Source organism: Bos mutus, chromosome 3 (genome assembly GCF_027580195.1).
Source record: "Bos mutus isolate GX-2022 chromosome 3, NWIPB_WYAK_1.1, whole genome shotgun sequence".
Taxonomy (NCBI): domain Eukaryota; kingdom Metazoa; phylum Chordata; class Mammalia; order Artiodactyla; family Bovidae; genus Bos; species Bos mutus.
The window spans coordinates 34,431,303-34,453,838 of record NC_091619.1 but is presented as its reverse complement, the minus strand read 5'-3'; the positions used below and the strand labels follow the sequence as shown (position 1 = coordinate 34,453,838).

The window sequence follows — 22,536 nt, the reverse complement described above, 5'->3', positions numbered from 1 at the left end:
AATTGAGAATAAGGTTTTAAAGGAAGGCACCAATGAAGAGAGCAGAACTGGGTGCCCTGCCAATGTCAGGATCACAAGTAGAATGCGGGGGAAGGAGACAAGCCCAAGGTTCACAGATCAGAACAGTCTAGAGACAGAGAGGCTCTTCTGGCACCACTGAGAGCATCTTGACAGCCTTAAATCCCTAGAGCCACAGCAGAAGCACCTGTACCACCTGGAGCTGTCTGGCGGGTTGTGGGGTCAGCCTGCTTGCTTCCCAGTAGGGTCCTGACACCAATCAATGGTGACTGCATGGCCCCACACAGACACCTCCATCGAGCAGAGGGCATGCTGTCGGGCAGATTCACTGTCAGCTTCCTAGCTTACTCTTTGTCAGAAAGCTCTTGTGTTTACCAGTGCATTAAATATAACCCTGCAATAGAGAACCCTCATTTTCATGCTTGAAATATATTATCTAATGGCATATCTATTTGACTTTTACTACATGCCTTTCATTCCTCTAAGTGAGGTAATTGACCTTTACTTTGCTACCCTGTGGATTGAAAGGCTGCACCACACTCTGCATTTGATATTTCCAGTCCTGCAGGAGAGGCAATTTTGATATGCTTTTGTTGCAGTCCTGCACTTCGGGCGGACCCTCAAATGAAGGGAAACCTCAAGGCCCAAGACTGCTTTCTGGCAGTTACTGTCACCATCATGTGGCTTTTATTAGAAAAAGCACAGGTCACTTCATTTCTAAGACCATTTCTGTGGAGTCTAAGGAGCGTGGGCCTATAAGGCTTCCAGAACCTTCCACCTCAGTTTCAGATGACATATCCTCATTCTCTGCCTTCAGTGGTGTTCTTTAGGGATCAGCAGCATTTTTGAGGTTGGTTCAAGCACCTTAAAGTTTAAATTTGTATCCAAACTGTATAATTTGTAAGAAAGAGAAAAAAAAAATTTGTGTTACTGGTACAAGCTTAGCCTTTTTGTCAACCAGGGGTACCCAGAAACCCTTTGTGTGATAATTTATGACGTGTTAAGTAGAGCTCTAGAAGGCAGAGGAAGACTGAGCTTTCTCTGATGCCCTTTTAGCTCTGATGTCCTTTTCACAACCGAAAGGACAACAACAAAAATGATGATAGTGGTGGGGATAATGGTGAGGCTAATAAACATTTACTATGTGCCAGGCACTGTTTTTAAATGCTTTGAAGATAATAATATATTATTCTTCATAGCGAGTCTTCCCTGATGGCTCAGCAGTAAAGAATCTGCCTGCAAAGCAGCAGATGCAGGAGACAGGAGTTCCATCCCTGGGTCAGGCAGATCCCTGGAGGAGGAAATGGCAAACCATTTACAGTATTCTTGCCTGGAAAATTCCATGGAAAGAGGAGCCTTGCGATGGGGTCATGCAGAGTTGGACACAACTGAGTGACTGAGCACATTCTTCATAGCAACCTTATGAATTAAGTGCTGTTATTATCCAGTTTTACAGATGAGGAAATTGAGGCATATAAAAGGGTGTAACCTGCTCAAGGTCACTCTGCAAGCAAGTAGTTGAGCCAGGCTCCAAATTGAGGCATTTTGTACTTGAGAGACAGAAGACCTGGATACAAGTGTAGATCCTAATACACTTGGACAAGTTGTGTATATAATGAGGGTATTTCACTAACTAACATCTGGTTTCTAGAGAATCCTCAAGTTTGTTCAGTTAGCCTCAGGAGGTACAGGATGCCAGGAGAATTTCAGGAACCCTAGGGAAAAGCAGTCGATCAGTGAACTCCTGTTATATGAAGAACAAAACTCCATCATTTCTGTGTGCTGACTAAAGACTGAAGATAGGGAATGGCTGTTGGGAGCTCCTTGTTCCTGGGAAGCACGTGATTAATCGCTGAGGGCTTTGACCTAACCATATAGTGGTGTCCCTTCCTGTGGTCCATCTTGCAGTCTAGAAACTCTTCCCTGGATCCTTCCCTCTGTTTTCCTAGTTCTGAGTTCCCCCTGAGACAAGGATTTGGATGAAAATAGTGTATTTGGGGGTAGGGCTTCCCAGTTGGTGCTAGTGGTAAAGAACCTGCCTGCCAATGCAAGAGACATAAGAGATCCGGGTTTGATCCCTGCATATGGAACATCCCCTGGAGGAGGGAATGGCCACCCACTCCAGTATTCTTGCCTAGAGAATCCCAGGAACTGAGGAGCCTGGTGGGCTACAGGTCACTAAGAGTTGGACGTGACCGATGTGACTTAGCACATCACAGTAGAGTACATTTGGGAAATAATTGCAGAAAACTGTGAGAGGGAATAAGAAGTAAATAGAGCAGAAAGGAAAGTCAATAAAGTTGATGTTTCAGTCTTTCTCCTTGAGAGGGAAGGAAACTGGAGCATTTAACCTCAAGCATCCAGCCCTCATTGGCTGAAGAAAGTGAAAGTGAAAGTTGCTCAGTTGTGTCCAACTCTTTGCAACCCCATGGACTATACACAGTCCATGGAATCCTCCAGGCCAGAATACTGGAGTGGGTAGCTTTTCCCTTCTCCAGGGGATCTTCCCAACCCAGGGATCAAACCCAGGTGTCACACATTGCAGGCGGATTCTTTACCAGCTGAGCCAGCAAGGAAGCTCTGGCTGAAGGATGCTCCTGAAAGGTGATTCACCTCTAGCTTGTTCAACTTGCTGGCCACGCACCACGCACACTGAGGCGAGAGACCAGAGCTGGTCTGGCTGTTGGGGAACTGTCTGCAGGGCGTGGTGGTGCTTTTACTATACACTTTTTCTTACCAAAAATCCTCTCTCCTCTTTTCCTTCGTATCAAAAGATTTTGGTAACTTATTCAAAGAAGAGCTGAAGTCTTTAGCGACTAAAATCAGGGTAGAAAGCGCTCAGTGTTTAAGTACTTGAAAAAATATTGGCTTACTTTGTTTAAAGTGTTGTTAATGTGATTCAGGGAGAGGCAGGCAGGGAGGTGTGTGGAAAAAAAACTAAACAATTATGTTCCCATATTAAAACAAGTTTATATCCTACTACTACATGTAAGCAATCTCCATATGAGTTTTCTTTATCTGTAAAATGAGAGAGAGCAAGAGCTGCGGCTCTCTATCAAACTCGCTGTGTAAATGAAATACAACACCATTAGAAAAATGCGTCTTTTGAATGTACATTTAAACACAAGTAAGCTAAAAAAATACCAGCTTATTTGTTATTGTTATTATTTTTTCTGATCCTGTGTTTCCACATTTCCACAATGAGGGTATGAGATTGGATGGTTCTTCCAACAAATATTTTGAAGAGCCTGCTCTACACCAGGCACCCTGAAAGTTCCGTTCAGGAATGGGGATTTAGCCCTACCCTCGTGAAGTCCCCAAGCCTGGTCCCTCTCCTCCACACTGCAGTACTTCATGGTGCACCAGTGCTTCTTCTCATCCTTGTCTTAAATATAAAACAAGAATTAAAAGGCCTAGTGACTGTGTGGTAGTTAGGACAATAGGTCCCTTCTTTCTGTAGATATTGTTCAATTCAAAGCATTACTTGTTTTGCTTGTTTTAATGTTTCAATACTCATAAATAATATAATCTTCACCACAGTCTTATATATTGTAAGTGTTTAGTAAATATTTCACAATGATTGATGATGACAGTCAGTTCATTTCAGTTCAATCACTCAGTCGTGTCTGACTCTTTGAGATCCCATGAACCGCAGCACACCAGGCCTCCCTGTCCATTACCAACTCCCGGAGTCCACCCAAACCCATGTCCATTGAGTCAGTGATGCCATCCAACCATCTCATCCTCTCTCATCCCCTTCTCCTCCTGCCCCCAGTCCCTCCCAGCATCAGGGTCTTTTCCAATGAGTCAGCCCTTCGCATGAGGTGGCCAAAGTATTGGAGTTTCAGCTTCAACATCAGTCCTTCCAATGAACACCCAGGACAATCTCCTTTAGGATGGACTGGTTGGATCTCCTTGCAGTCCAAGGGACTCTCAAGAGTCTTCTCCAACACGACAATTCAAAAGCATAAATTCTTCAGAGCTCAGCTTTCTTTATAGTCCAACTCTCACATCCATACATGACCACTAGAAAAACCATAGACTTCACTAGATGGAACTTTGTTGGCAAAGTAATGTCTCTGCTTTTTAACATGCTGTCTATATTGGTCATAACTTTCCTTCCAAGGAGTAAGTGTCTTTTAATTTCATGGCTGTAATCACCATCTGCAGGGATTTTGGAGCCCAGAATAATAAAGTCAGCCACTGTGTCCACTGTTTCCCCATCTATTTCCCATGAAGTGATGGGACCGGATGCCATGATCTTCGTTTTCTGAATGTTGAGCTTTAAGCCAACTTTTTCACTCTCCACTTTCACTATCATCTAGAAGCTTTTTAGCTCCTCTTCACTTTCTGCCATAAGGGTGGTGTCATCTACATATCTGAGGTTATTGATATTTCTCCCGGCAATGTTGATTCCAGCTTGTGCTTCTTCCAGCCCAGCATTTCTCATGATGTATTCTGCGTATAAGTTAAATAAACAGGGTGACAATATACAGCCTTGATGTACTCCTTTTCCTATTTGGAACCAGTCTGTTGTTCCATATCCAGTTCTAACTGTTGCTTCCTGACCTGCATGCAGGTTTCTCAAGAGGCAGGTCAGGTGGTCTGGTATTCCCATCTCTTTCAGAATTTTCCACAGTTTATTGTGATCCGCACAGTCAAAGGCTTTGGCATAGTCAATAAAGCAGAAATAGATGTTTTTTTGGAACTCTCTTGCTTTTTCGATGATCCATATTAAATTACTTTAAATTTCATTTCTCATTAAAATAGTCTCATACATTTGGTACAGACCCTCTCTCTGAAGATTTAACTGTATCGATGGAAACACTGACTGTCATCATGACAGTATGGATACTATCTAGTCACTTTTGCCTGACCATATCCTATCTATTGGATCTCTTCAGAACTATTGCTGTGCTGCATTTCTGTTCTTAGAGTTCTTTCTCTGCTTTTAACAGTCATAGCAGGTAATATCATGCTCTTTTAGTGGGAAGGTTCCTTTCTCCTTCCCCCCACCCACATTTTGTCATTTTGGTCTTTAAACTTCAACTTTTCCAAGGCTTGTTAACAAAAGTAGGCCACCAAATAAGGGGAAAAAACCAAAGGCTTTGCTAGGTGCATTCTTCTCTATTAGATATTATTTTATTTCTCAGAAAACGGAGAATTAGAAGAAAGCTATTTCCCCCAATTTTCCATACCACCCATGGGAATCTAATTCAATTTTCTCTCAAATTTTGTAGTGAAAAGTAAAAGTATAGAGTACGGTTGCTATAGTGTATTCTTTTGCACAGATTTGACTTTTATTTCTAGTTATAAAGCTATTTATTCAGTCTGATCCATTTTTAATCAGACTCTAATGTAACCATTTGAAGAAATAAGACCTTTGTAAGTGGATAAGTATACACGTTTCAGAGATCTGAAAATCTTACCTGACAATCCAACCTGATGAAGGAATCCTACAGTGTCAGATGGCTTACAGCTCTACAGAAGAACCTTACTGAACTCTGGCTTTGCAGAGCACAGAACTTTAAGATTATTCCTGCCCTAATTTTGGTTTGCCCCAATTAATCCAAGAGAAAGAGGAGAATTATATTCTTTAATGCAAGGAAATATGTAACAAATTATCGTAGTATAGCTCACATCAGGGACTTCCCAGGTGGTGCTAGTGCTGAAGAACCCACCTGCAAAGGCAGGAGACATAAGAGATGCGATTTTGATCCCTGTGTCAGGACGATCCCCTGGAGAGGTTATGGCGATCCACTCCAGTATTCTTGCCTGGAGAATACTATGAACAGAGGAGCCTGGCGGGCTACAGACCATGGGGTCGCAAAGAGTCAAGACACAATGGAACAACTCGGCATGCACACAGTTCAGGTCAAATTGGAATTTAAAAGATAGATGAAAAAAAAAAATCACTTATGTGGTTCTATGAAGAAAAAAAAAGAAGAAGAAATCTAATGTAACTGGTTACTATAAACCACAGAATGGATGAACACAACTTGAATACATCAAAAATATTTAGAATTGGTTTTTAGATCAGGAGTATATTCAGTTTCCCAAAATAAAAAGGCTGACTTTTAAACAAGGAGGGGCTTCTTTTCTGCGCACAAGAGGACATGGGCAGGTTGGTGGCTGGAGGCGCACGCAGTGTGTGAGGATATCACAGGGCCTTGATCTCCTCCTAGCCCCCTGCATGCTTGTCCTTAAACAGAGCTTCATGCAAAGCTTTAAGTCCCTCTAGTTTTTCAGTCTTTTCCCCAGACAAACAACAGGAGGAAGGGGCAAAGAAGAAGGATCAAAAAGCCAAAGAATGATTCCATTCAAGCTGTTCTTTTTAAAAAGTTTTCCTGAACACCCTACATAATAATATCTAGACATGTATTATTGGTCAGAACTACATAATTTGTCCAACTTCACAGGAAGAGCAGCCTGCAAAATGCATATGTTAGTTTTCTCACATGTTTTATATAGGAAGGGAATGCAAAGAACTTGTAGATAGCTATGAATTTGCCATACCTGCCTATAAAAATAGCTATAATAATAGCCAACATGTATTGAATATTTACTATCTACTACAATCTGTGATATACACTTAACATGAACTGGTTCATTTAATAGTCATAACCATCTTGTAGTTACTAATAGTGGTCCATGTTATAGATGAGGAAACTGACACTCAGTTGGGGTATAGAGCTGGGACTAGAACTCAGGCCCTTAGAATCCAGAGTCCAAGCTCTTAATACCATGTCACCCTGTCTGTCTGATAAAATCTGGTTCCTTGAACATTGGTCATTTATATTTCTGGGATTGGAGACCCCTAGATATTTTTTTTCCTAAAAAAATTTAGAATGGTTCACTACGTCCATATTAAGCATCTAAGATCATCTATAATTGCTAATTGGTCTTGGATTAGTTGAGTTTTAATTTAACTAGCTCTCTACCTGCCAGTCTTCAGATTGATTGCTTGTGTAGAGGAGAGTGGCAGTCTGGATTGTAATGATTATCTTGTTATGCCTTTTATCCTTCAGCACATCTTATCTAACCAGATTTCTCTTGGGTGTAGTTAACAGGTCACAGAGCATCATCATATACCCATTCCAAGCTCAGACAATGTATTATCTCAAACTTATAAGCTCTTACTTTTATTTTATAGTCATGGTACTCTAGTCTCCCTGGCAAGCTTTAGAAATAGAAACAGACTATTTTTAATACTATCTAAAAGAAATAGCATTTAAGTGAATCATGTAATCTGATCTTCACCATGGATAAGTTTAGGGTATCAAGTAAGGTTTAAGTGGAATTTTTAGAGGGTATTAAAAATGCCATAAGAAGGTTTTCCAGTTCTTGTTTCATCAATTTTTGGACCAAATCATTAAGATACCAGAGTTAACGAAAAACTGATCTGTATCTCAGTTTTATTTTACACTCCCAGAGAAAACTGTATGGCAGTACATTTCTCTGCTTCAAAAATCAGTTTGCAAAAATAATTAATTCTTCCAAAAACAAAAGTTAGGAAGTGGAGGTCTCATCAATGAAGGGCCATACTAGGAATTCAGTATACAGTATTGTGAAAAGAATGAGCTTAAGAGCCATATGGAAACCTGCCCTCTGGATTTGCAGGTGGCTTCCCAGAGTCCTCACACCCCTCCTTTCATCTGTGTTTTTCATGTAATACAGGAGGCCAAACACAAGTTGAATGTTCAGCCTCTTTGTTAGTCTGTTAGTGTGTTGCTGCTGTCAAAAAAGTATAAACCTGTTGGGCTTCTCTGGTGGCTCAGTGGTAAAGAATCCACCTGCAGTGTAGGAGATGCAAGTTCGATCCCTGGGTCAGGGAGTTCCCCTGAAGAAGGAAATTGCACCCAACTCCAGCATTCTTGCCTGGAGAATCCCATGGACAGAGGAGTCTGGTGGGCTACAGTCCATGGTGTCCAAGACAGTTGGACATGACTGAGGCGACTTAGCACACATGCAACTTCACATGGAACTCTGACCATTGCATAGCTCATAAAAACACATCTTCTGAAAACGTTTTTGCTTACCAGTGATAAGTAGCATCAGACACTAGATTTTATTTGTGGAGGAATAGGTAGTTGAATGCTGGAAAGTTTGGAGCCCTCTCTTTCATAGTGGGATTAGGGTCAGACCAGCCCCATTTGATATTTGAAGATCTAGCATTTGAGATAAGATTGTGATTAAAAATACATGTAATAATAGTAGTAGCCTATATTTATTAAGTGCTTATTGCATATGAGTTGCTGTTTTCAGATATAATTTAAATTGTGTGTAAGATTCTCTTTAACAGTGCCTTAAACAAAGCAGAAGTTTATTTCTCTCTCCCTGAAGTTGGAAGGTAGATGCTCTAGAGCTGGGATGGTGGCTCTGTCCTACATACGCACCTTGATTCACATTCCTCTGACTGCAGGGGATGTTGTTTGAGAGACATAGTCCACTACCAAAGTCCATGAGATCTGAGATGGTTTCATACCCTGTACCTGTTCCAGGAACTAAGTGAGAAATGGGAATGGGGTGCAGACACAGCAGGAGTAGCATAGACACCATTCCTGTAGTGTGCCATTGGCTGGCCACTCTTAGCTAAAGAAAATGCAGGGAAATGTAGTCTTAATGTCTGTGACCATATGCCTAGATAAAACTTTTCTGGTGTGGAGAAAGAAAGATCAATGAGCAGTTTCTGGCTCATCACAGTGTATCATTCAATCCTCCTAGCAACCACTAACATAGGTATTTTACTATCCTCATTTTATAGAGGAGTAAAATGAGCTTAAGACTTTGTGTTGGAGTAGGAAATGGCAACCCATTCCAGTATTCTTGCCTAGGAAATCCCGTGAACAGAGGAGCCCGGTGGGCTATAACCCATGGGGTCACACAGAGTCAGACACGACTTCGCAACTAAACAACAAAGGTTCCTGCTAATGCCAGAATACCTAACCCCAGAGCCCAGACTCTTATCCACTGTTTGCTGTCATCTCTTTTGGATAAATACACTATTTCACTTAGTTAATCTTTTTCATTTGTTTAATGCACAATTTAGTGGGTGTTAGTGTATTCAAAAAGTTGAGTAGCCAACTATCGAATTCCAGAGCATGACACTAAAAGCCCTGTTCATTAGCAGCCATTTCCTATTCAATCCTCTCCCCAGATCAGATCAGATCAGATCAGTCTCTCAGTCGTGTCCGACTCTTTGCGACCCCATGAATCGCAGCACACCAGGCCTCCCTGTCCATCACCAACTCCCGGAGTTCACTCAGACTCATGTCCATCGAGTCGGTGATGCCATCCCTCATCCTCTGTCGTCCCCTTCTCCTCCTGCCCCCAATCCCTCCCAGCATCAGAGTCTTGTCCAATAAGTCAACTCGTCGCATGAGGTGGCCAAAGTACTGGAGTTTCAGCTTTAGCATCATTCCTTCCAAAGAACACCCAGGGCTGATCTCCTTCAGAATGGACTGGTTGGATCTCCTTGCAGTCCAAGGGACTCTCAAGAGTCTTCTCCAACACCACAATTCAAAGGCATCAATTCTTTGGCGCTCAGCCTTCTTCACAGTCCAACTCTCACATCCATACATGACCACAGGAAAAACCATAGGCTTGACCAGACGAACCTTTGTTGGCAAAGTAATGTCTCTGCTTTTGAATATGCTATCTAGGTTGGTCATAACTTTCCTTGCAAGGAGTAAGCATCTTTTAATTTCATGGCTGCAGTCACCATCTGCAGTGATTTTGGAGCCCAGAAAAATAAGTCTGACACTGTTTCCACTGTTTCCTCATCTATTTCCCATGAAGTGATGGGACCGGATGCCATGATCTTCGTTTTCTGAATGTTGAGCTTTAAGCCAACTTTTTCACTCTCCACTTTTCACCTTCAAGAGGCTTTTTAGTTCCTCTTCACTTTCTGCCATAAGGGTGGTGTCATCTGCATATCTGAAGTTATTGATATTTCTCCCGGCAATGTTGATTCCAGCTTGTGCTTCTTCCAGCCCAGCGTTTCTCATGATGCACTCTGCATATAAGTTAAATAAACAGGGTGACAGTATACAGCCTTGACGTACTCCCTTTCCTATTTGGAACCAGTCTGTTCTATGTCCAGTTCTAACTGTTGCTTCCTGACCTGCATACAGATTTCTCAAGAGGCAGGTCAGGTGGTCTGGTATTCCCATCTCTTTCAGAATTTTCCACAGTTTACTGTGATCCACACAGTCAAAGGCTTTGGCATAGTCAATAAAGCAGAAATAGATGTTTTTCTGGAACTCTCTTGCTTTTTCCATGATCCAGCGGATGTTGGCAATTTGATCTCTGGTTCCTCTGCCTTTTCTAAAACCAGCTTGCACATCAGGAAGTTCACGGTTCACATATTGCCGAAGCCTGGCTTGGAGAATTTTAAGCATTACCTTACTAGCGTGTGAGATGAGTGCGATTGTGCGGTAGTTTGAGCATCCTTTGGCATTGCATTGCCTCTCCCCAGCTCCAGCTAATCACTCGTCTGCTTTCTGTCTGTACAGCCTTGCCTTCTCTGGGTCTTTCACATAAAGGAAAACTGCCTACGTGGCCTTTTGTGTCTGGCTTCTTTGGTTTAGCATAATGTTTTCAAGGTTATCCATGTTGTAGCATGTCCCAGTACTTTATTACTTTGTTTTTTTCTACTGTATTGTTATCTGCATCTTCTTTATTCATTCATCAGTTGATAAGCATTTGGGTTTTTTCCACTTTTGGCTGTTATGAATAATGCTGCTAGGAGCATTTTTGTACAAGTTTTTATATGGATATGTTTTCAGTTCTCTAGGGAAGTATCTAGGAACAGAATTGTTGGGTGATATGATAACTTTACATTAACTTTTTTGAAGAACTGCCAGATTGTTTTCAAAGTGACTGCACAATTTTGCAGTCCTACCAGCAATACATGAGGGTTCTAATTTCTCCACATCATTGCCAACAGCTGCTGCTATCCATCTTTTTAAATTGCCATCATCCTAGTGGATGTGAAGTGGTATCTCATTGTGATATAATTTGCATTTTTCTAATGACTAATGATGTTGTACATTTTTTATGTGTTTACTGGTACTTACTGGCCATTTGCATGTATCTTTTTGGAGAAATATCTATTTAGATCATTCATCCATTTTCTGACCTATAAAAGTTTTATACTATATTTAATTTAATGTATAAACCTTTTATGTTCAGCTTGTGACTACAGCTAGAACCTTTGTGCTAGTCAGATTTAGGCCAGACATTTCCAAACAATATGGTGGAAGACAGAAGGTGTGCATAAGGATCTCCCCCACTATTTTAGTCTTCTTGTTTAGCAGGACTCTGACACACTGGTGAGCTCAGTAGTCCTTTTCAACTTTTCCTGTGTACATAAATCACCTAGAGATCTGGCTAAAATCCAAATTCTTATTCCGTAAGCCTGGGAGAGGCCTGAGATTTTAACAAGCCTCGGGGTGATCCCAGAGCTGCTGGTCCGCAGACCACATGTTGAGTAGCAAGTGTTAGAGAATAAGTATCGCTTAGAACCTTGCTGCTTAGAACGTTGAATCTAATTCTCCTCTGAAGCAGTTTGCTTTGTTCTTCTTTGAATAAAATTATATCCTTGAAAGAGCCCAGCTTTTGGAATTGACTCTTGGCACCACTTAACCAGCAGTGTGTTTCTTTGAGCAAGTTACTTTACTGTTCAGCTATGCTTTCTACATCTGAAAATCACAGATAGTTATGACTCCTGAAAGTGATGAGGATAATGTGAAATAACATACATAAGTCATCTATTTTATTTGTATAGTGGGCCTTGGTAAGTGTTGATTTTTTTTTTCCACCCGCCTTCAAGATAGGTACTGTAGCTCTGTTTGTTTAGTACAAATACTTCCTTAGCAATGTAGAGACAACGCAGTGTTACCACCCTTCTTCCCTATACTGCTGTGATTAAAGTGTTCAGTCTTTGTGGCCTGTCATTAGTCTGTGTATGTTTCATCTTCTTTAGTCAACAGGTTGCATGTTCTTGGAGATCAGGACTCTGAGTTGTCTTTTTTTAATCCATGAGACCTTTCACAATGTTATCTAGAGAAATATGTTATTAATTAAAGCTCATGGAGGGCTTCCCTGGTGGCTCAGAGGTAAAGAATCGCCTGCAATGCAGGAGACATGCTTTTGATCCCTGTTTCATGAAGATCCCCTGGAGAAGGAATGGCAACCTATTCCAGTGTTCTTGCCTAGGAAATACCAGGGACAGAGGAACCTGGAAAGCTACAGTCCATGGGGTTGCAAAGAGTCTGATATAACTTAGCAACTAAACCACAATCACCACCAAAACTTATGGAATGAATCAGCTCCTTCCAGTAGTAGTAGTAACAGGAGTAACAGTAGAAATTTAAAAAACTGAAATTAATATTTTTAATAGCTTTCTTAAGAGTATGCATGTGTTATCTCATTCAGTTGCCAAAACTGTTCTTTAAAGCACATTCATTTATTGTCCCTGTAGCAGCTGAAGCCTGGCCATACTTGGAAAGACAGCATGCCTTCTCTAATGGTTGCTAAGAGCTGAGTTCTGGAGGCTAGCTGTGCATGGTTCAAATTTCTGCTCTAGATCAAACTACCTGGGAGACTTGAATTTCTTATCTCTCAATATTCAAATGCATCATCTGTAATTAGTAATAGTGCCAATTCCATGGGATTATTTTGAATTTTGTATGAAGAAATGTGTGAAATATGCAAAAAGCACTTAGAACAGTGTCAGGTACTTGGACACATTTAGTCAAGGTTAGCTCTGTTTATTCCTTTGTTAAGTCACTCATGTAAGCCTCACAGCAAGTAAGTGGCAGAGGCAGAATTTGAACCCAGGCCGTCTGATTCAAGTGTCATAACTCATAATCTCTAAGTCATTTTGCTGAGACTCTTCTATTTCAAATAATATATTGAAGTAGAAATAAAAAATTCATGTGTTGAAGTGAAAAGAGAAAGGTCAAGGGGCTGCAGAGGGAGAAAAAGTATGTGAGGCATTTTATAATTTATCACCTTCTGAAAAAGACATCTCTGACTCTGAGATTTGTGCTAACTCATTTTCTACAAGTATTTGTGTAGCTAGTGCTTGTCGAAGGCAAAGCCAGGCAAACCAGATTCAAGTTCTGTATTGACAAAAGTTTATCCCCTTTGAGAGGGGTCTTATTAAGGAACAACCTTCATTAATTAAAAAATCTAATGATATCTTATTTGTGAAAGTAATATAAAAGCATATGACCACATGGACACATTGTTAGGGTCCTTCTCAAGGTTGTGGAAGGGCCCCCTAATGCTTAAACTTCATTTACTAGGGATGAATCCTCCTGTGGCATTAAAGTAGCCAAACAGCATTTTTGTTTTTTGTTTCACAAAGCCTCAGTTTTAAACTTCTTTGTCTTGGTACCTTTATTTGAAACACTTCTAATAGATTGTATGTGCAGACCTTTAACTCACAGGAAACTCTGGGGGATAGCATGCTTCCCAGAATAAATATATTAAGTTATAAAAAAGAAAACAAAACACAGGCAGACTCTATGAGCTGTTCATACCTACTGGCAGGTGGCACAGATCTAAATGTTGGAGCCTTTTTATAAGCAAGATTAAATTGACTCATGACAGCTGGTCACTAAAATACAGGAAATGCAGACCTGATTGAAAGCAAGAACACACTGGTCTTCATTAAGTTTGCATCACAGAACAGAGCTCACTTTTTTTGTTTTTAAAAGTCTGTCTTTGCAATGCCCTTATTTGACAGTATATGCAATTTGTCACTTACACACAAGTGGATCTTTGAGGTACAAGCAAGTCAGTTCGTTCTATCTGCAGTGTCTTGGTATGCATTCTGTACGTGTAAACAGAATCAGTGAATAGGCTCAGCTCTCCAGAACATCAGATACAAGAATGCTAGCAAAGCCTGTTAGGTCTCCGCTGTACAATTCCTCCCCCACCTGAAGTGAAGGCAGACGTGGCAGCTGGATAGCCATGGAAATGGATGATGAATCTGTCAGAGACGAGTGGATATCGCAGAAGTCTGCCCTCCACCCTATCACAAGGCTGGAGGTCATAACACCAGGAATTGAGAGCAATCTCCTAGCATTGTGAAATGCATTTTTTTTTTTTTCTGTTGGAGGAAAAGCCACTCTAGCAAGGGCTCTAAATAAAGGAGTTTAGAGTCTGATTGGAATGGAATGATGAGAATAAACTGAGCTGTGGAAAATGAAAGGGAGCCATTTCCAAATATAGGCCAATGTCGTGATGCCTCAGCGTCCACTTCAACATGCTCGGCCCCGGCACAGCAGTTGACGCAGTGACTGAGGAAGGACAGCCTGGGATCTCATCTCAGACAGCAGATGTACTGAGCACCCAGGTAGTGCTCTGCCAGACTTCAGCTGAACCAAGGTGGCCATCCTTACAGGAACGAGTTGAAGCTAAAAGATGCCCATTCCAGAAAAATTATGCTGCACAAATGCTTCTCTAAGTTGTTTTTTCTCTTCTCTAAGTTGAATTCTTCTCATGGGTCCTTAGGCAGTTTTTTTTTTTTCCTTGATATTCTTCTGTTAGCTTTCAGACATGTGGCAAATCATCTAGAGTTCAAATTAAATTGAGCTTATAAGTTCTCACCAATTTTGCAAAGTTCCTTTGCCCAATATAAGGTTAGTTGTGAAAACCAGTGTTGAAGGCAATTTTTAGCATACCTCTTAGAGGGTTTGATTTAGTACAATGCTTATTAATTCTCTATTTTTAGTCCATTGCTGTATTCATCATAGTAGAACAGGCACATGAAGTTCCTGCCTTCAGCAAGTTTGGTTGTTGATTAGTCACCTGGTGTTTATTTGTTTATTTGTCAGATATTTTTTAAACACTTATTACATGCCAAGTAACTTGACTCATGCTAGGACTGTTGCAATAAATAAGGCAAATACACTATTGCCCCCAGGAGCTTAAACTCCAGTGAGAGTGACAGAACAATAAACAATTACAGTGCAGCCTAAGTCTAGAGCAGAGATGGGGTGGACTTCATCATGTGACTAGCCCTGCCTTGTGTGTAGGAGCAAGGCTCAGAGAAGCATTCTCTAACCAGCAGATGGTTTTTGAAATGCCACCTAGGGTCCAGAACTGAGATTTCCAAGTTGACGTCTGAATAGTAAAAATTATGCAGGTAAAAGAGGCAGAGGTATGTTCTAGCCAGATGGAACAGCTTAAAAGTTTACCTGAAGGCAAAGTTGGAAGAACTGATTGTAGAATTGGTAAGTGGTGCAGATAAGAATGGAGAAGGAACACAAGATAGATTTCAAAGGGACTGGTAGGCCATGTTAAAGATCTTGGACTCTATTCTGAGAATAAAGGGAACTCTTTCAGTGGTTCTAAGCCAAAGTGACCCAAATATTTTTGTGTAAATGAGTGTTTGACTATTGTGATGAGATTGGGCTGAAAGAGGAGTATGAGTGGAGGCAGTAGGCAGTAAGTTCTCTTTAGAAGCCATTGGAATAAGCCAGATGAACGATGATGGTGATGTTAACAGGGAAGTGACCATGGCTAGAACTGTTTATATTTTGAGAGTTATCATAAAAGAGGAGGACTATCAGAACTTGGTGAGAGATGGAGTAAGGACAGATTAGATGTGATAGGAAAGGGAGTGGGAGTGGTTGTTCTTCACCAGCTGACTAGAAGGTGATACAAGACACTGAGACTAAAATACACAAGAAAGAGTAGGTGGTGGTTGTTGCTCAATCACTCAGTCGTGTCTGACTCTTTATGACCCCATGAACTGCAGCACACCAGGCTTCCCTGTCCTTCACTATCTCCTGGAGTTTGCTCAAACTTATGTCCATTGGGTCAATGATGCCATCCAACCATCTCATCATCTTCCTCTCCCTACTCCTCCAGCCCTCAATCTTTCCCACCATCAGAGTCTTTTCCAATGAATCACTTCTTCACATCAGGTGGCCAAAGTATTGGAGCTTCAGCATCAGTCCTTCCAGTGAATATTCAGGACCTTTAGGATTAACTGGTTTGATCTCCTGGCCATCCAAGGGATGCTCAAGAGTCTTCTCCAGCACCACAATACAAAAGCATCAATTCTTCGGTGCTCAGCCTTCTGTGTGACCCAACTCTCATGTCTGTACATGACTACTGGATACACTGTAGCTTTGACTAGATGGACCTTTGTCAGCAAAGTGATGTCTCAGCTTTTCAATATGCTGTCTAGGTTTGTCATAGCTTTTCTTCCAGGGAGCAAGTGTCTTTTCATTTCATGGCTTCAGTCACCATCCACAGCGATTTTGGAGCACAAGAAAATAAAGTCTGTCAGTGTTTCCATTTTTTCCTCATATGTTTGCCATGAAGTGATGGGACCAGATGCTGTGATCTTAGTTTTTCGAATATTGAAGTTTAAGCCAGCTTTTTCACTCTCTCACCTATGTCGGGGAGCAAAGCCAAATAATTCCATTTTGGATATGCTGAGTTTGACGTGCCCAGGAGAGGGAGATGCATGATTGAGATTACAGTACCAGGGACTTATCAATATATTAATCAGATAATCTTTACCTAGTGATAATGAAAGGAGAGAGTTCTGTGGATTCCTATGGGTAACAGAGAATTTGATTCTCCTAAAATGTTTCCCGAAACTCCAGTACTTTGGCCACCTCATGCGAAGAGTTGACTCATTGGAAAAGACTCTGATGCTGGGAGGGATTGGGGGCAGGAGGAGAAGGGGATGACAGAGGATGAGATGGCTGGCTGGCATCACCGACTCGATGGACGTGAGTCTGAGTGAACTCCGGGAGTTGGTGATGGACAGGGAGGCCTGGCGTGCTGCGATTCATGGGGTCGCAAAGAGTCGGACATGACTGAGCGACTGAACTGAACTGAACTGAAAATGTTTCCAAATGTTTGAGTTTATTTTGCCTTTGTTTACTTTTTTCTAGAGAAAAAAATGATGCAAATCTGCTTTAAAGTGCCTATAACTTAAAAGTAGTTAAGGACTACAGAGGAAATTGAAGGGACAACCTGGATAAGAGTGCCCAAGGAGAGTCATATAGGCTGACTGTGCTGGTACAGAACCCAAAGAATAGCGCATACAGAGAACAACAGAAGAGGGTTCTGAAAATGACCATGAGAATCCAGTGGAGAGAGTGTGTCAGGGAAAAGGGAGTGGTCCCACAAAGTCAAATCCTCATAAGAGGTTAGATAAGGCAAGGAAAAATATACAGTGGACTTTCACCATAGAGGTTATGGGTGATCTTGGCAAGAGAGGCTCTGGTTAGTTGGAAACAGTTATTGAGTGGGAGAAGAGGAAAATGAGATGGCAAGTGTAGAAAACTCAAGAGGAAAGAGAGTGTTAAAGTCATAGCTAGAAAAGGCTAGAATACAAGGTGGATGTTTTTCTTCCTTAAGATGGGAGAGATGCAATGAATAAAAATTCTAAAAGCAGAAAGAGCCTTAAATAAAAACCAACCAAAGCAAACACACAGAAACATTTAAGGGAATCAGAAGCTTAAAGATCCGGTGTCTACAGTAGGTAGGCTAGATATCAGGAAAGAGTTATGAATAGGGTTAAGCCTTGAATGATTAAAAAGTTTTTGGACAGGTGAAGATGAACCATTAATTGAAAGAAATCTGGAAAAAATAAGACTAAATATTCATCTATTCTTCTTTCACTTCCTTTTGTTATTCAATAGTATTTTCTCAGCAAATATAAAGTCTTTTAGAATAGAAATTGCCTCTGACTCAGAGAGTGACTACCAGTATAAAAGTATTAGCAGCTACATGATATATAATCCAATTTACAATTACTACTTGCATTCCTGGTCTTCACACATGAAACTAGCATATTCTTTGGGGTCACATTGTTCATTTCCTCATTTGGAATTTTTAACACCAGATAAGGTGCTAAATCAATGTAAGCTGGTGCTTCTATCACTTAGGTTTCTAACATATTCCATATTTATAAACAGAGCCATAAATAAAGGTGCTAATGGAGAAGGAGAAAGATTATTTAAAGCAACTTAGCACAAGTAACTCCCTGCCTATAGGAGATTTTTGTAAGACCTGGCTCATAATTAAATACTGTCTGTTTCACTTAACTGAATCTTTTCTCTTTTTGAAAGATTGGAAGAGTGTTAATTTTAAAGATTTTACTTATGTGTTGATGATGAATCAGTTCAGTACAGTTCAGTCGCTCAGTCGTGTCTGACTCTTGGCGACCCCATGAACCACAGCACGCCAGGCCTCCCTGTCCATCACCAACTCCCAGAGTCCACCCAAACCCATGTCCATCAAGTCGATGATGCCATCTAACCATCTCATCCTCTGTTGTCCCCTGATGCTGAATAGCTATCGTTTAAATAGTAGCCTTTCAGCTTATTATAATATATATATAATACATACTATATATATTATAACTATACAGAGGGCAGAGTGTAGTTACAGGTACTACAAATTGTAGTAGATCCTGAGGAAGCCAAGGCTAGGTCTTACCCAGGGAGGTTTCAATGGGTGGCCATTGCTTTAGGAGCTATACCTTTTAGTTAGAGGGGAGCTCGACAGCTCTCAGTAATAATCTTAGCTATTCCTTTGCTTCCTTGCCATAAATATGGATCAGTATTCCAAACAGACCATCAGTGCACAAGAAAGAAGGTTAGATATTGCTGTACAGACATCATGGCTTCCCAGGTAGCTCAGTGGTAAAGAATCTGCCTGCCAATGCACGAGATACAGTTGACATGGGTTTGATCCCCTGGAGGAGGAAATGGCAACCCACTCCAGTATTCTTACCTGAGAAGTCCCATGGAAAGAGGAGCCTGTTGGGCTAAAGTCCATAGGGTCCCAAAGAGTCAGACATGACTTAGCGACTGAGCACACACATACATGCGTACGTACAGACATTGTAGAGACCAACAGCAGTTCTTAAAGTATCTTATTTTCTTGCCTAAGAAAGAGTATTGTTACTTTTCCCAATTCATGACTTCTGCCAAAAAAGAAACCAAACGTCTTTGTGAAATTTGACTTTTTATATTTTTGTCCTCATCCCTGGAAAAGGTAAGACTAGTTTGAAGATGTGTACACACACACATATTTTCAGGACCTGACCCTGACAAATCTTGGCCCTTTATTCCCCAGGTCTGTGTGTCCAAGTTCTTTCCTTTGTATGGACACTTCTCTTCGCATATACATTGTTCTGACCTCTGGTCATAGACATTCTGTCATCCTGGGTTTAACTTCTCCAGAGGGTGCAGCTTGTGTTTTGTATGTTATAGTTTATAACCTGCTGCCTCAACGAATATCAAGTCTGACTTTGCAATTTTACAGTCAGAAACTTTGGATATGGGAATGTATTTTTGTGAAAATTGCATATTCCATTGTTGCCTCTCATATATCACAGTTTTATTCACGGGCACCAAAGGGAAGACCTTGGCTAATGACCTCAAACCCCTGCCACACATAGGTTTTTCTAGTGTTCTAAGCACTTTTTTTTTTTTTTTTCCTGAATCATTTGACCCATTTATGCAAGACCTTAGTGATTATTTTACATGAGTAGGAAATCCGAGGGCTTCCCTGGTGGCTCAGATGGTAAAGAATCTGCCTGCAATGCTGGAAACCTGGATCCTATACCTGGGTTAGGAAGATCCGCCGAAGGAGGACATGGCAACCCACTCCAGTATTCTTGCCTGAAGAATCCCCATGAACAGAGGAGCCTAGTGGGCTACAGTCCATGGGGTCCCAAAGAGTTGGACATGACTGAGCGACTAAGCACAGCACACAGGAAAGCTGAGGATTACTCAGGTTGGGTAGAGGCCTTGGTGGAAAAAATCTTGGCCTGAGAATGCCATTTTATAGCCCCAAATGAAAATATCTGATTGTAAGCTATTGGGATTTATAAAATATATCTGAATAGTAAATTGTATCAGTGCTTATATTTCTTTTTAAACAAAGAAGAATTGTCCTTCTGGTTTAAGGAAAAACAGAAGATGACATTGTTCTTCAAACCCAGATGTGTTGTTGTAGATTTGATAATAGCACAGAAAAGCCTCTCATTAGTGGCAAAATTTTTCATATCTTTTGGGAAACCCTTGATTTCTGAGTACAGGTGTCTTAGGGGAGCCTCAGACCCCACTGAACTGACTGGTATTAGGATTCCGCAAAGCATGGTATGAGGTCAGGCTGTATCATAACCCCACATCCACCCTCAAAGACACTTGTTAAAAAGATTCTGAGGGTGGGGCCTACAAATCTACATTTTAGCAAGTCTTTAGGTAGCCCTCAAGCACTGCCGACTGTGAGAACCACAACTCTAGGAGATAGTTGGGTAAAGCCTCAGTGATCTCCAAGATCAGTTTGACTTAATGAACTCTTGTCTTCCCTCTGCCTAGGTGCAAATGCAATCTCCATGCCACTGTGTGCGTGTATGACAACAGCAAACTGACCTGTGAATGTGAGCACAACACTACAGGTCCAGACTGTGGGAAATGCAAGAAGAATTATCAGGGCCGACCTTGGAGTCCAGGCTCGTATCTCCCCATCCCCAAAGGCACTGCAAATACCTGTGAGTAACTTTTGCTTGGTAACACCGTATTCTCTGCACGAAGAGCTGAGAGTTCCTCTCGATTTCACTTGCAATTGTGCTTGCACTCCTTTTCTGGTAGTCTCATTCCTCTTCAAAATGCAGCCGAAACTTTACTCCCTATTTTGCCACTTGTAAGCACATTTCAGCACTTGGATCATCTGTTAAACTCAGTCTTCCAACATTGACATCAGTGTGTTGGGAAATGATGTAAAACCACAGAAGAAATTTTGTCTAAATGGATGAAACAGGAGCTTTTTTTTCCTTCCCCAAATTAATTTCTAAATTATTAGTTATTTCTAAAATAACAAAGCCATTCAAAAATCTGAACTCTGGCTTAATTTTAACCATAGAAATTCTCTACATGTTTATAATCCCATTTCCCATACTGGGCAACCTAAGAGATGCTTTGTCTAAAAGATGCTTCCTTCTCTATATTTAGCTACAGCCTAACTTTGTCCAGTGAAATGGTTGGCTTTTTCCAAATTCCAACAGTTGAGGTCATGCCTGGCATGTATCCTCTTAGGAGAGGCCACCTTTTGATAAAGACCATGACTCTAGAACTGCAGGGACCACAATAAGAAAAAGAATGTGTGTGTGCATGTGAAAAGAGCACAGGCATTATCTGTGTGCACAGGAACTGTGAGAGATGCCGCGTTCCCATTCATGTGGGCGCCCCTCTGAAATCCATGAACCTCCCGAGGAAGACATGTCCTGACACACTCAAGGAGAGAAGTGATTACTTCCAGAATGAACTGCCCAATCCCATCCATGGACCAATTAGCCACTCACAAGAGCCCAAGGTTTGATCTCTTTTAAAAGTAGAGAAGGGTGAGGTTGAGAATTACACCCATTCAAGTATGAAGTAACAGAAGCAGCAGAACAGTGAGCAGAGGGAGAATAAGTTGAAAAGCCACCAGCTCTGTCTAAGGCTGCCAATGTTACCAGGCACTTCAAAGCAGCTCCTGTGAGAAACCAAAACCTAAAAACTAATATCATAGGAACCAGGACCTTATCAAGTTAAGTATAAGAGTAATGGACCAAGTAACAAGCCATAAAGAATGGGGGCATAAAATTATGATAAAATTTTTATGAAGCAGGGAAGAAAATCCTTCAAAGGTTAAAAAAGCACCTCTTTGTTGAGGGTATTCAGTTTCTTTCTGCGTTAAAGAAAAAAAATGACAGTCTAGCTCCTAAAATTAATATATAAAGCTCTGTTGAGAAGAAATGTTGAATTTTTTTTTCAAGGTGGCTTTATTAATAGAAACTCTGTGGGGGTTTCCTCAATTGCTGAGAGCCATCAGCTCAGTTCAGTTCAGTCGCTCAGTCACAGACTCTTTGAGACCCCATGGACTGCAGCATGTCAGGCTCCCCTGTCCATCACCAACTCCTGGAGCTTACTCAAACTCATGCCCATAGAGTTGGTGATGCCATCCAACCATTTCATCCTCTATCATCCCCTTCTCCTCCCGCCTTCAACCTTTCCCGGCATCAGGGTCTTTTCCAGTGAGTGACTCTTCACATCAAAAATATTGGAGCTTCAGCTTGAGCAATGGTTCTTCCAATGAATATTCAAGGTTGATTTCCTTTAGGATTGACTAGTTTGATCTCCTTGCTGTCTAAAAGACTTTCAAGAGTCTTCTCCAGCACCACAGTTTGAAATTCTTTGGCAATTGTTTGGCACTCTACCTTCTTTACAGTCCAACTCTCACATCCATACGTGACTACTGGAAAAACCATAGCTTTGACTAAATAGACTTTGTCGGCAAAGTGATGTCTTTGCTTTTTAATACCCTGTCTTCTTTAGTGGGACAGAAAGGAAGAGAACAATGTTCAAAACACTTGCTAGCATTCTGGCTCATCCTCAGGGATGAGCAACTTGTCAAGGCTTCTAGAAAGACAGCTGGGATAGACTGCTGTTGAAGGCATTGGCTTCTATTCTAACACAGCCCTGT

General features: G+C 41.2%; 1 protein-coding gene across 5 annotated transcripts in view; it reads left to right on the top strand.

Moving 5' to 3' along the window:
• Positions 1 to 22,536, top strand: part of NTNG1 (netrin G1) — a 374,168-nt gene that overhangs the window by 258,918 nt on the left and 92,714 nt on the right. For all 5 annotated transcript variants that reach the window (XM_005893208.3, XM_070367580.1, XM_005893210.2 and 2 more), the window contains exon 4: positions 20,391 to 20,563. In XM_005893208.3, the coding sequence (XP_005893270.1) occupies positions 20,391 to 20,563 (173 nt within the window). The remainder of the gene's footprint in view (positions 1 to 20,390; positions 20,564 to 22,536) is intronic.